The sequence below is a fragment of the Medicago sativa genome, chromosome 7, assembly GCF_051527215.1.
Source record: "Medicago sativa cultivar Bolivia chromosome 7, Bolivia_mono, whole genome shotgun sequence".
Classification (NCBI taxonomy): Eukaryota; Viridiplantae; Streptophyta; class Magnoliopsida; order Fabales; family Fabaceae; genus Medicago; species Medicago sativa.
In genome coordinates, this window is record NC_140755.1 from 52745312 (window position 1) to 52759939 (window position 14628).

At 36.4% G+C, this 14628-nt stretch overlaps 2 protein-coding genes and 1 pseudogene across 2 annotated transcripts; 1 reads left to right on the plus strand and 2 right to left on the minus strand.

Annotated features, from left to right (window-relative positions):
* The first annotated feature begins 723 nt into the window (after nucleotides 1-723).
* Nucleotides 724-3031, plus strand: LOC146906686 (B3 domain-containing transcription factor VRN1-like). Its single transcript, XM_085728936.1, has 4 exons — nucleotides 724-804; nucleotides 1441-1831; nucleotides 2178-2302; nucleotides 2774-3031. The coding sequence occupies exons 1-4, from the start codon at nucleotides 724-726 to the stop codon at nucleotides 3029-3031; spliced, it is 855 nt and encodes a 284-aa protein (XP_085585062.1).
* A 6075-nt stretch (nucleotides 3032-9106) lies between these two features.
* LOC146906687 (uncharacterized) lies at nucleotides 9107-9943 on the minus strand. The gene is made up of 2 exons (XM_085728938.1): nucleotides 9721-9943; nucleotides 9107-9660 (listed from the first exon to the last, which is right to left on the minus strand). The coding sequence occupies exons 1-2, from the start codon at nucleotides 9941-9943 to the stop codon at nucleotides 9107-9109; spliced, it is 777 nt and encodes a 258-aa protein (XP_085585064.1).
* Nucleotides 9944-10444: 501 nt separating this feature from the next.
* On the minus strand, nucleotides 10445-11167 carry LOC146906688 (secreted RxLR effector protein 161 pseudogene; annotated as a pseudogene).
* Between the last annotated feature and the right edge of the window lie 3461 nt (nucleotides 11168-14628).

The window sequence follows — 14628 nt, forward strand, 5'->3', positions numbered from 1 at the left end:
CATTCCTAACCAAAGCGTCAATACAACAACTAAAGGTGACCTTTGGATTCTTAAGTAGGGGACAAAGAGGAGCACGTAGGAATGCCGAACACTACATAAGCCACTGGTGGCTGAGAGAAAGCAAGCAGCACCTTGTATAGGATGGGCAGAGCGAAGCAGCGTTCCCTTCTTTTCGGCGGCATCCTTCCGCATTGGCAGCAAGTGGAGGGCCACAATCCCATTCATAATTTTTTATCTACATAATCCAAAGCCCATAACACTGGTGACGTCTCCGGCATAAATGCAAGGAGGATATATAGCAAAGCTCTTTGGTGAAAATCGACTAATTCTTGGATGTAGCCAAAAAAACCGTGATATGCGGTTTACTTTTTAAATCACAAAACAACACTACTGAAATTTCCCGGAAAACAAATTCCCTACATGTAGCATTGTTGATAATAAAAAGATGTACGGTTTTAAAATTAAAAGAAATAAACAAACACTTTTAATTTGATGTTCTGTTTTTTTTAATAAATGATTTTCTGTTCCACGAAGCCTTGAGATTCGATCAAGTAGAAAAATGAAATAGAACAAACTAATCTTCCTTTTTTTGAGCAAGCAAACCAATCTTCCCATTAACATGGAATATGGAAAGTCGTAGTTCAATTATTCCTCTTGGCATCTAAACTTCATTAGTTATTTCTCTCAATCGTGAGATTTTATGCTTTTATATTAGGCAAGATCATGGCTAGTGAAATTGCTGAGGTGAAGCCAATCCACTTTTTCAAGATCATAGTTACTCAAAACCTTCTCCAAGGAAACCTTGTAAGCCTTTAGATTCTTTGTTGATGTTATTAATGTTTTATTTTTTTTTATAAAGAGCATGTTGTTTATGTTTGTATATCTTATAACATGATTTTACTTTGTATTTGACATATTACCTTACCTGAACCTCTCTATTCTTTTCTAACAGGAAAACAAGTAACTTCAAATTTAGATTTACACTTAGTTTTAGTTGTATATATAAAACAGAGCTGTCAATTCTGGTCAAACCTAATGGACTGCACTCCTAAATTACAGAACAATTGAATCATTTTCGCCGGTTGGTTCACTCGGCCTTATTTTTATGCTTTTTTTAAGAACGTTTCTCTTTAGGCCCCACAAATATCTCTAAGGCCCCCTAATACAATTAACTCCTGGAATAAACATAATCTGGTAGATAACTACCTGATGTGTATTTAGGTTTCTTTTTGAAAAAAATATAATCGATTACTTGTTAAAAACTTGGGCTTAGCCAAACCCAAACTGGTGTGTTTTAGGCTATGAACGATTTCTGCCAATTTATTCAATTTGTCCCATTTGGCTAGGGGAGTTTGTGTGGAGCTGCCAGTATTTCCTAAAGTAATGTAAAATAATATTGAGTTATATCATTCATATTAATATGGTGTAATTAATTGACAGATGATGCCAAGAAAGTTTGTGGAAAAATATGGAAAAGGTCTACCAAAAGCTATATGTCTAGAGACTCCAAATGGTGCAAAATGGAAATTAAATTTGGCAATGAGTGATGGCAAGATATGGTTTGAGAAGGGTTGGAAACAATTTGCAGAGCATCACTCTCTAGGTCATGGCCATCTTCTGCTTTTTAGATATGAAAAAACTTCCAAATTTGAGGTACAAATCTTTGGAAAGAGTGCTTTGGAGATAGACTACTCTTTCAAAAAAGTTGAATATAAAAAGTTCTCCAATGGTCAAGGAAATAAACCTCCAAATGGTGAAAATTGTAGAGCAGCTCAAAAGAGGAAAGCTAACTCCTCCTTTGAATTTCATCGACAATGTGAAATTGGAAGCAGTAGTTGTGTAAAATTTGGAAAATCGCAGAAGGTGGATGTGCATCAAATTGATATTCGTCCAAAGGTATACGATTTTACGTCTTCTTCATTGTGTCAGGAAAGCTTCACGTTAACATAAATTTATTAGTTTTTGTTCTCTTCATATTATATATTATCATTTTTATTTTCTGGAGTGTTAAGGGATGGAGTTCGAGTTCAATTTGAACAGTTGTAAAACAACTATTAGAGAATTTAATTAATTTGCATCTCATGTTCTAGTTGGCATGTATTTTAGCATGTTTAAATTTTTAGCAAACCCCGAAGATTATCGTCAAATATGTGCCTTAAAATGTTCCAATTTTGCAGGAAAACAAGTGATTACAACTGTTGAGAAAGTTACAACTCTTGAAAGAGCAGAGTCTTTCAAAATCTATAATCCATCCTTTGTTGTTGTCATGGGTGCATCATACGTTGAACACCACTTTCTTCCGGTAAGCTGCAAAGAAACATTTGGCTTGTACAACTTAAGTTAGTAGTCAACAACAATAAAAAGGTTTTTTCTACTATATATGATCTTTTTAACATCAACACATACGATCGAAGGTGTTTTCCTTGTTAGACACATGTCCTTGTTCGATATTGAAACATGTGATTACATTTAGTTTATTTAATTATTGAAATTCTTACACTTGCTGAAGTGTTGTGTGTGATTTCCGTGTCAGTGCCACATTATGTAGCCCATTGTCACGGTAAAATTGATTTACAGAATTATGCAGTTAAAGATGATCATCACATAGATGATAATTAATTGAAATATTATAGGAAATAATCTAGCAAAGTAACATCATGATAAAATCTGATTCCCAGTCTTTTGATCACCAAAAATAAAAATAAAAACACCCTTTGTTTTTTTTTTTTTTTTTTTTCATTCATCAACATTTGCATTTTCTATTGTTTGGCAGAATATACCATCCTTGTTTTGTAAGACACACTTTGATTTGAATAAGAAGAGAGGAGATATTCAACTTCAGGTGTTGAATAGGAGAGTTTGGTCTGCTAGGTACTCTATCAGGATGTGCGCTAAAGGACTAAAATTTGAACTCACAAGTGGATGGAAGGCATTTGCAAAGGACAATAACTTGAAAGTTGGTGATGTTTGCAAGTTTGAGCTCATCTCTAGAGAGACAGACAATGACAACACAAATTGTTTAACATTTTAAAGTAGGATCAATTGACTTAATTTTCATTTCATCTTATTTATTTTTCTCATATACAAATGTTAAATTTAATATTTGATCTTATGCAGATTCATCCCAAATGAAAGGAGAAGCTACTCAAGGATATTGAAAGGGATGGATATATCATCACTACTACCAAATCACAACGACCTCTAAAGAGTTGGTTCTAGTAATTGTTTAAGGAATACTGACAACTACTAGGAAATTCAACTTCCCAAATTACTATTTTCAATTTATAGACTTATTTGATGATATATGCTCTTGTTTGAATGAATGTTATGCTTCTTCCTCTAATATTAACTTCTTGAGTGTTATATTTTAAAGGACTCATCTAAAGTGAGAAATATTAACCATTAAATAATAAATTAAAAATATATGTACATCATAACCATAACTATGAACTTTTTGAGACTTGGATGACCTAAACGACGATGAAGAATACTTGAAGATTTTGTAGTAGACGAGGATGCATTTGTAGATGAAGATTGAAGGTAGTAAAGTCCATGTAACTCATAGCCTGTACCAATCATCTGCTTCATACTCTGATCATGTATAACAAAAGAATCAAAAGTGAAATTTATAGAGCAATTAACTCTTGGTCAAACGGCTAACAGAAATCAAATTGAACAGACAGTTGGAAACAAAAAGAACATAATAAATATTTAAAGACGGGAGAGGAGTGGCTTGACCGACACCACTTGCTTTAGCTTTAGAGACGTCTGCAACAGTGATATGATGAGGGATTATAGGTTGAGTTTTTTTTTTTTTATTAAAGAGATGGATTACCAGCTACATGATCAGAAGCTCCAAATTCCAAAATCCAAGGGCCAGCAGATGATGATTGGGAGAGACAGACCGTAGAATTACCACTGTGAACAATTGTTGTCGATCATGAGGCTTGTGAAGCCTTAAACTGCAGGTATGACTTGTACTCCCCATCAGATTCACGGATTTTCTTAGAAGCCAATAATAGAGTAAGACTAATCTTCATAATGACCAAAGCGTTTAAAATAAGTAAATTGAGGACGACCACCACCACGACCTCCTCGGCTTCCCCTACGACCACACCCGCGTCCTCCACAACATACAGTTTGAGACCCGTTCCCGCCTGATCCTTTCGGACCAGGAAGGCATAAAGGGTGCCTGATGTGATCCTCTTCTGAGCGAATATCTGATGCATAAAGAATGTTTCTCCTAACTGACACATACTTTTCATGAAGACTAACCATGCAAACATTATTCAATTTTTCAATTGTCTTCTTTGGGTCGTTATCGGTACAAGGAGCTTGAACTCAATTACGGCTGACTGAGCTTTATTAGCATAAGTCTTGATGTTATCTTCTATCATTAGTAGGGTGGCTAGATTATGAATTACATCATAAAGACGTTGGATATCATTAGAATAGACATTCATAGCTTTCTGCCAAATATAATAACAAGTGGTGTATGAGCGATAATGGACCATCAAGGAGGGCTCAAAGGTTTGCCACAAAAGACAGACTAATTGACAATCAGCTTGCTCCCATTCATCACGCAGATCTTTTTCAATTTTGAAGGACTTCTTAGTAAGGTGATTTGAGAGCTTTTGTCCAAGAAACCACATGTTAATGGTAGCCAACCAATTGAGATAATTATCACCATTTAGTTTCTCCGACGTTATAGAGGGGTTTCCGGAGAAAACATAGGACACAAGACTCTCAACAGAGGATTCAACCTTATCTGATATTGAAGTCATCTTTTTTTTTTGTGGTTGCCGGCTCAGGCGTAGAGGCATGCGCACTATCCAAGCGTTGTTTGTAACGCCCTATTTCTATTAAAGCGATAAAACATATGAATATAACAAATATTCAAGAAATAGACGCTACGTCTCAACAAAAATCCAAAATCATCATGCATATATAAAATATCTCAACAGTCACAGCGGATACTAATCATATATCTCCAACATATACATGCCATGGTCAAAATACATCATCATATAACATCCTCCAAGTCCCGACAAGTGGGCAAGTATCAACTAAATAAAAACAGAATCCAACAACAACATAAAGACACGACCACCTAATCAGAGCCTAAACCTACGACTCCAAACGATAACGGAGATAGCTCCTGCTATCCAAGCACCCACCAAGAGCAACTACTCCTGCACAGCGTCTACCAATCCATACAGACAGGTAGGCGGTCAAAACCACTGGAGGTTAGCTTTACATCAATCACAATTAATAAATAATAATTGACATAAATGAATCAATTCAACTTTAAATAGTTTGCATGAACAATAAATTTTCTTATACATTCATACAATCAATCCAAGTATCGCAAGCAAGCATTTATCAAACACTTATCACCAACAGAAATTATTCACATATCGAAACAAGATATCATTTTTTTATATGCAATGCACCTAAACTCGACACATATATGCATGTGGTACCATACAACAACATTAGATGCCAACCGTTAAGGGGAGAAAAACACAAGAAGGGGGTGTTAATTTGTGTTGGACTTTTCTTCTTTTTCTCTTAACAAATTAGGACACTTGAGTTTAGAAGCAATGATGAGCTTCTGAAGTGTGATAATGTGAGTGTACGCAGCGGAATAAAACAGAGAGAAAGGGAAGAAGAAAGACATAAGCAATTATACAGGTTCCTTCCACAAACCGGAAGTAGTCCTGTCCCCCTTGCACTTCTAATGAGAGTTCACTCAAATGTAATATCTGATTACAACTGCTCACTGCTAAAACTAGCAAGAGACTTCAAATGCTCAAGCACAACCTGCAAGAGATTTCCTATGCTCAAGCACACAAGCAAGAGACTTCTATTGCTCAAGCACAACTGCAAGAGACTTCTAACCAAACAAAATTACAATGAAAAATGTTTGAGATTGAACACTTGATATACAATCAGTGGTGTTCACAATACAAATCAGATAAGACTCTTAAGACTTAAGAATTTCTAAGATATGAACTTGAAAAACAGAAATTCTAAGTGAACTTTTGGATGTGGAATGATTTCAACAGAGTTTTGACGCTTTCAAAATGTTGTAGAGTCTTGTTCATTCTTCAAGTATTCACTCCTATTTATAGAGGTGTGAAATGAACGTTGTAAGTGCCAGCACATCCAAAAAGAGTCGTTGTTGAAGCTTGATCTTTCACCAATGATTCCCTGCCTGATTTAGTTATTGTCATATGAAGGATCAATTTCAAATCCATTCCAGTTGAGAGGGAACATTTCTGCAGGCTTGGTTGTATATTCAGAGCTGTTATCTTGTCTTGTAGCAAAGACACAAAACAGAGTAATGGATAAGGTGGTTGTACAGTTCGTACATAGTACAATGTCAACGCTCTTATTCCTTTTGCAAGCAAATGCCTTCAAATACTTTTGAAATGACCGTTGCAAAGTTCCACTAGTCTTCTGCCATCTTTAGACGAGTGTTAATCCATGAAATAACTCTTGAATCCTTGAATTCCGCAAATTCAATTGATCTTCAGCTTCTAGTGAAAATAGCTTCTGATGAGGCAGCTTCTGATGACGTGGCACTTCAGGACCTCTAGTCTTCTGGAGCAGTAGCCTTCAGGAGCACTTTGCCTTCAGGAGCTTCTAAGCTTCAATCTTGTTGATCCCTTTGCTCTTTATTTGCTCATTCAGAACATTTGTAAGATGGTCCTGTACACTTGAACAAATATTAGCAATTCCAATTGTCAATTTTTATTACCTTGATATCATGAAAACTCCACAGGTTTATTGTTAAACACATTTTGTTCCAACAATCTCCCCCTTTTTGATGATGACAAACAATAGTATTTAAAACTTGATCAATTGTTGTTAATCTAATTAACAAGTTGACTTTGGGGTTCTGAGGTTTGTAAGCTCAGAGTTTGAGGTTTGTAAGCTCTGACTCCCCCTGAGTCTGATAGTCTTTAAGGTAAGGTTTGTAAGATCCCCCTAAGTTCTATCCAGGTTAATTAAATTCTTTTAACACACAATAATATTTCAAAAAGAAAAGAAGTAGATTATAGATAAGAAGAATGGTTCAATTAATGTTATTTGAAATTTGATACTCCTTCTTCCGTTCAGAGCTTATACCTTTCAGGCAAGAATGATAGAAGTTTTACAAAATAATTTTTTTAAAAACATTAATAATGGGGCTCAAAGCCTTTAAATACCATCACATATACTCCCCCCTTTGTTCATTAGCAAAAAGAAAATAAAAAAAAGGAAGAGATGAGAAAAACATATAGTAAAAAGGTTCAGAGCGATATAAGCACATAATCAAAGCATATTAACCATTTTCAGAAGCAAAAAGAAGTTCAGAGCTGAGATAAATTTCATAAGCATAAAAAGAATAGCATCAGAAACAATAATAAAACAAAAAAAACTAAGGTGTGCATCTAAGGGTTGGGTTGTTGGATCAACGCCATCATGTGAGTAATGTCCTCAGATTGCTTCTTCAGGAGCTCAGACTGTTGCTTCACAGTTTCTTCAAGTGCTAACTGTCTCTGAAGTAGAGCATCTTCTCTAGCCTTAGATTCTTCCTGCTGTTTTATCATTTTCTGCTTCAACATCTTGAATACCTTTGCTTCTCTTAATACATACTCTGATTCTGAATAGAAAGGTGCATTTGCCAGATACAGAATTGGACCTCTAGCTTTCTCAGCTAAATGCATATCCTCCACGTGACGTCTCACCGCAACAGCTTGGTTATAAGACATTTCTGGCTCACAGTACCTAGCAGTTCAGAAGCTTTGCTCTTCAGAGATGTCCAACGATCCTCATAGACAATAGATAGAGTTGGAACTCTTCTTAGTTGCACTAGAGCTTGCATTTCTGTGCTGATTTTTAGTAACTCAGATTCAATGTATTCAGATTTTAGAATGTCTAAGGGTGGTTGTTCATGAATCTGAATATTTGATGAAGATGAATATTGGTCAAAAACACTAAGAGTTTGATTTTGAATTGGTTCAAAATCTGGAATGGTCTTATGTTGAGTAGTTTGTGGTATTTGTGGTGTTGAGGTCATTTGTGGTTCAGGTGGTTGTTGTTGGGGGCTTTCTGAAGCAACTTCCATCGGAGCTACTTCGAAGGCTTTTTCTGAGGTTACACCAGGTAGTTCACCTTTGCAATGACTTTCTAGATTATCTAATACTATGGTGTCTTCTGTAGGGATTGATGATGAAGGAGAGATGGTGATTAAGGGTTCTGAAATCTGAGTTACCTTGACTGAGTTGTCAGCTTCTAAGGTAGACTCTGGAGAAACAGCTTTTGGAACAGATCCTGAAGCACCAGCTTCTGATGTTTCTTGAATCTCCCCCAGACCTATCTGAGCTTCCTCCACAGCACCTTCTGCAGCTTCACCAGCAATTGCCTTCACCTCAACAATCTTCTTCACGAAGAATTCATCACAATTTTTCAGCCCAATAGCCTTGAGCTTTTCATCCCTTTCCTGAGCGTATTGTACAACCTTGTCCTTCTGTTCTGCTAGCAACTTGTCAGATTGTTCTTTAGCCATTCTGGCTATAGCAGGAGTCACCATAAACATAGGACTGACAATCTGTTCAGGAGCTTGCTTCCTTTTTCTAGGCTTTTGCTCTTCTGCCTCCATTTCTTCAAGAGCTAGTTTCACCTCCTCTTTGGTGATTGAGGTATCTCCTTTACCTCTTTTTCTTTTAGGAGTAGAAACAGAAGCATTGTCGTGCTTAGTTGCTTCAGACTTGGCAACCCTCTGTTTCTTGGCCTTAGCACCAGCAGCTTCAGATTCAGTATTTATCCTGGTCCTTTTGCCCTTGATTCCTTCAGGAGCATGATGAACATTTTCATCCTGAATGTTGGCATTTGATTCTCTGGCATGTGCAGCAATATATCTAGCTAAGACTTCAGGATTATTCTCCTTTGAGATGGAAGGAAAATCCATTATTTGTTCTGATTTAGCTGTGGATTTTTCCAGACCCTTCTCATCGAGAGAAACTTCCTTGATAATATTCATATATAATAGAGTCCTGCTATTGATAATCTTCTCAGAAGTATTTATCTTGAAGCAACTATCAGAAGCAGGCTTGACTCACCTCAGAATCTCCAGCAATTTGCCTTGATAGAAGATTTCAGACAGCAACCTCCCACAAGGTACTTGCTTTCTATTCTTGTTGATTCCTTCTTTGATAGCCCAGCACAGATGATGCATGAGGTATCTTGGAAGGTTTATCTTCTGGAAAGCAGCCAAGAAATACAGTACTAGTTTGTGGTCCATATTTGGTTGGTCAGACCCTCCTCCTCTCTGAAAGAAACAGTCAGTAATAAACTTCAGGAGCATCTTCTGATTATCCTCTATGTCCCCAAACTTGGCATCTGGATTTCCCTTTAGCGGAAAATTAGTGAAGCTTTCCAACAAGACATCCTTCTTGCTGACTTTCCACTGAAATCTGCCTTCAGGATCCACTCTGCATGCTTTGGCAATCACTTCTTCTGTGATGGTTATAGGAATACCCATCACCGCTGATCTGATTTCTAAACCCTTGAATGGTTCAAGACCCATTACTTCTCTAGTCTTCCCTTTCAGACTAGAATCTCTTGACACAGCTTGTCTTTCTTCCAACCTTCCAGCTTCCAGATCGTAGACTTCAGCCCTCAACCAGAAATCTTTGACCAGATTCTCATATGTTGGTCCATTCAACATACGGAAGTAACCGAACAACTTTTGAGCTTTTATCCTTGCCGTCATGTCCACCTTGTATTTCTTGAGAGAGGTGAAATCCACTGGTGATTCCTTTTGAACGACCAATGATTCAAATGGAATGGACATGGTTTTTGGTTTGATGATGAAACCAGATTCTGGAGCACCTTGTTGTTGCATGGTGGATGTTGATTCTGGAATCTCTTGATTAGAACTGGATGATGCCATTGATGATGATGATGATTTTAGGGTTCTAAGGTTTGAGTTGCAGAGAGTTTGCGCTTACTTGACAAAGAATGGTTTGAGAGAAGAAAGTGTTTGTTGTGAAGTGAGTAGTGTGTGAATTGACTAAGTGTTTTTACTAAAAACGTTTGCAATTCAGAAAAACGACAAACAAACATAACATTAATGACAAAGGGGGTGCGTATTTAGTACATTCAAAGCTTATAATCATCATTGCCCTTTGAGTTATACAATAATACACTTAAGCCACGTCAGAAGTTCTCAGAGTAACTGCCAAGTTAGTGGGCCAGTGCTACCATAAAGTAACTTCCAGCGTTTCCACTAACTTTACTATTCAGAAGCACAAAATCCAGCTTCTGGACTTCAGATGCTGAAGTCTTCATTAGAAGCACATTTTCCTCAGAACCTCAATCAAGAGCTTCTGATGAACCATGGCTTCTGAACTGACTTCAGAACCTAAAATCCTATTCAAGAGCAAGCAAGCTTTTAATCAAACACAAAGTGCATATTCAAATTTTTCTTTATAAAATCAAATCTTTCAACAGTTAAAGGCTTAGTAAATATATCAGCCCATTGATTCTCAGTATCAATGAATTGTATATCTAAAATTCCTTTTTGAACATAGTCTCTGATAAAATGGTGTTTGATTTCAATATGCCTAGCTCTTGAATGCAAAATTGGATTTTTAGATAAACAAATAGCAGCAGTATTATCAAAATAAATGGGAATACTGTTAGCAATAATCTGATAATCTTCCAACTGATGTTTCATCCAAAGTAGTTGTGTACAATAACTTGCAGCTGAAATGTATTATGCTTCTGCTGTATACATAGCAATAGTTGTTTGTCTTTTGCTAGCCCAGGATATAAGATTATCACCCAAAAATTGACAATTGCCACTCGTTGACTTTCTTTCAATTCTATCACCAGCATAATCAGCATCACAGAATCCAATCAACTTATAATATGAGGATTTCCTATAGAGGAGTCCAAGATTAGTTGTTCCTTTCAGATATCTGAAGATTCTCTTAAGAGCTGTTATATGAGATTCTCTAGGATCTGATTGGAATCTTGCACACAAACATACACTAAATAAAATATCTGGCCTAGATGCAGTGAGGTATAACAAGGAACCAATCATACCTCTGTACAGCTTCTGATCTACCTTTGCTCCTTCATCTTCTTTGCTTAAGGTGCATGTAGGATACATTGGAGTGTTCATCACTTTACAATCTTCAAGCTTGAACTTCTTCTGAAGCTCCTTTATATACTTTGTTTGATGAACATAAACTCCATCTTTGCATTGATTAATTTGAATGCCATGGAAGAACTTCAGCTCTCCCATCATGCTCATTTCAAATTCATCCTGCATTAACTTCGAAAATTCCTTGCAAAGAGATGCATTAGTATAACCAAATATTATATCATCAACATATATTTGCACAACAAGAATATCTTTCCCAAGGGTCCTTCTGAAGAGTGTTGTGTCAACCTGACCTCTTTTAAAATCATTTTTGATTAAGAAATTACTTAGTCTATCATACCAAGATCTTGGAGCTTGTTTCAAGCCATATAGTGATTTCTTCAGTTTATAAACATGATCAGGATGCTTAAGATCCTCAAAACCAGGAGGTTGTTTGACATACACTTCTTCTATGACACCATTAAGAAATGCACTCTCGACATCCATTTGATATAATATCATGCCATGATTAACTGCATAGGAAAGAAGTAACCTGATTGCTTCCAATCTTGCAACTGGAGCAAATGTTTCAGTATAATCAATGCCTTCTTGTTGACTGTAACCCTGTGCAACAAGTCTTGCTTTGTTTCTAGTTACTTCTCCTTGCTCATTCAACTTGTTTCTGAATACCCATTTTGTTCCAATAATGTTCTTCTGAGAAGGTTTGGGTACCAGATCCCACACATCAATTATTTGAAATTGATTCAACTCTTCTTACATAGCTAAGATCCATTCATCATCTGAAAGTTCTTCATCAACTGTTGTAGGTTCAATCATTGATATCAGTCCAATCATTGAATCTTCTTGTCCGAAGTATGATCTTGTTCTTCTAGGACTATCTTTGTTTCCAATGATTAGATCCTCAGGATGTGAAGACTTGTGCTTGAAAGTGTTCCTGGATTGAATAGCTTGCTGAGAGTCATCTTGAGCTTCATTAGAAGCAACTTCCTCACGTGCTTCTGAGGTAGGTTCAGCTTCGGGACTATCTCTAGATTCATCTATCTGATCAGGTTCTGGAGTATCTACAGGAACCTGTATCTCTGCAAAACTTTCATCTTGCTTTGGAGTTTTATCCCCAAGCTCTTTGTCATCAAATTTAACGTGCATAGATTCTTCAACACAGAGTGTCTTTGAATTATACACTCTGTATGCCTTTGACGTTTCAGAGTAACCTAAGAAGATTCCTCTTTGGCCCTTGGCATCAAATTTCTTTAGGTAGAGCTTGTTATTCAGAATGTAACATGTACATCCAAATTGATGAAAGTAAGAGATATTGGGTTTTCTTCCTTTAAAGAGTTCATATGCTGTTTTCTCCAAGATAGGTCTGATATAGATCCTGTTCTGAACATAACATGTTGTATTCACTGCTTCTGCCCAAAAATGTTTTGCTAAATTGTTTTCATGGATCATGGTTCTGGCCATTTCTTGTAAAGTTCTATTCTTTCTCTCTACAACCCCTTTTTGCTTTGGAGTTCTAGGAGAAGAAAATTCATGGACAATTCCATGTTTTTCACAAAAAGCTTCAAATGGCTCATTTTCAAACTCTCCACCATGATGACTTCTGATTTTCAAAATCTTTGTTTCTTTTTCAGATTGAATTTGTGTGCAGAAATTACTGAATACATCATATGCATGATCTTTACTTCTCAGGAATTTCACCCAAGTCCATCTGCTATAATCATCAACAATGACTAATCCATATTTACTTCCATATAAGGATGCAGTACTGACTGGTCCAAATAAATCAATATGGAGTAGTTCTAAGTGTCTGGAGGTTGAAACAATGTCTTTAGTTTTAAAAGATGATTTCACAATCTTTCCTTTCTGGCATGCACCACAGAGTGCATCTGAATGATAATCTATATCAGGAAGGCCTTTGACAAGTTGTAACTTACTAAGCTTAGAGATTAATCTCCAGTTAGCATGTCCTAACCTTCTGTGCCACATCCATTTCTTATCATTCATTGACAGAAGGCAAATGACCTTCTGGTCAACCAGTTCAAAAAAGTTGATTTTATAGACATTTTCCACTCTTTTTCCCCTGAACACAATGAATTTGTCTTCCTTGTTGATTACAGTACAGTTGGCTTTTCAAATAACGCATCATAACCAATGTCACAGAATTAACTGATGCTCAATAGGTTATGTTCAAGCCCATCTACCAACCACACATTATTAACTGAGGTAGAGGAATTACCAATAGTTCCTGTACCAATGATCTTGCCAGATTGGTTGCCTCCAAACTTCACATTTCCTCCTTCTTTCATTGCTAGGTTGAGGAACATGGACTTCTCTCTTGTCATGTGTCTTGAGCAACCGCTGTCTAGGTACCATGATTTTTTCTTTGGCATTGCTTTTAGACATATCTGTATTTTTCACAAGTTTAGATTTAGGCACCCATTGTGCTATGCGTCCTGGAAGGTTAGTACTGGAAGTTTTACTCTTCACTTCTTGTACTTTAGGCTGTGCTTTAGGTTACTTCTAATTAACCATTACCATAGGTTTAACACCTTTTGGTATTGGTATTTCAGAAGCAGAAACATTTTTGTTCTTTTGAATACCAGACTTCAGGATTTTAGATTCTGGTTTCAACAGACTCTGAGGGACAGATTCTGATCTCTTCAGAATCCTAATCTTTGAGGTTTTGGATTCAGAGTTAGTCACAACCTTAGACTTAAGTTTCTTTGGCTTTGATGCAATCTTAGCCTTAGAGCCAGAAGCCTCAGGTTCTGACTGAGAACAGTTTCACCTTTTACACCTTCAGGTACAAAAACTGTTTTCAGTCCTTCCTTGATGCATTCACAACAGGATTTAAGATTGGTTTCATTAGTTTTTACTTCTGAAAAACCAATTCCTCTGACATTGTTCTTGTAAATTCTATAAATCATAAAAGCAACTCTGCTTCTGTCAATGTCAGACATGATAAAATCTTCAAGAGCAATCTCATGGTTGTTTAAAGGTTTTCCATTACACTTTTCTTGTAGCTTCTGACACAAGAACATGAGCTTATCTTCATAAGTTTTACAAATGAAGTCAAAGCCTCTAAGTCCTTCTTCAGAAGGCTTCAAATCCAATAGAGTTGATTCTTGTTGTTTCATTAAATCAACATATTTTTCTTTTAAATCCTTCAACTCATTGGTTCTTACTTCAAAATGTGTAAGGAGTTCTTTAAGAGACTCAATTAACTCTTCTTTGGGAATTTTAGAATATACCTCATTTTCTTCTTCTGAATCTGATTCTGATCCAGCTTCTGAAGTTGCTGTAGCTACTAACCCAACAGCTATCTTTGCACCTTCACCAACTTCCTCTTTATCAGATCCATATTCACTTCCCAAATCATCCCAGGTGGCGATTAAACTCTGTTTAATCTGCTTCTTGAATTTGCTTGGTTTGAAAGTTGACTTCTTTGACTTGTCCTTTGACTTATC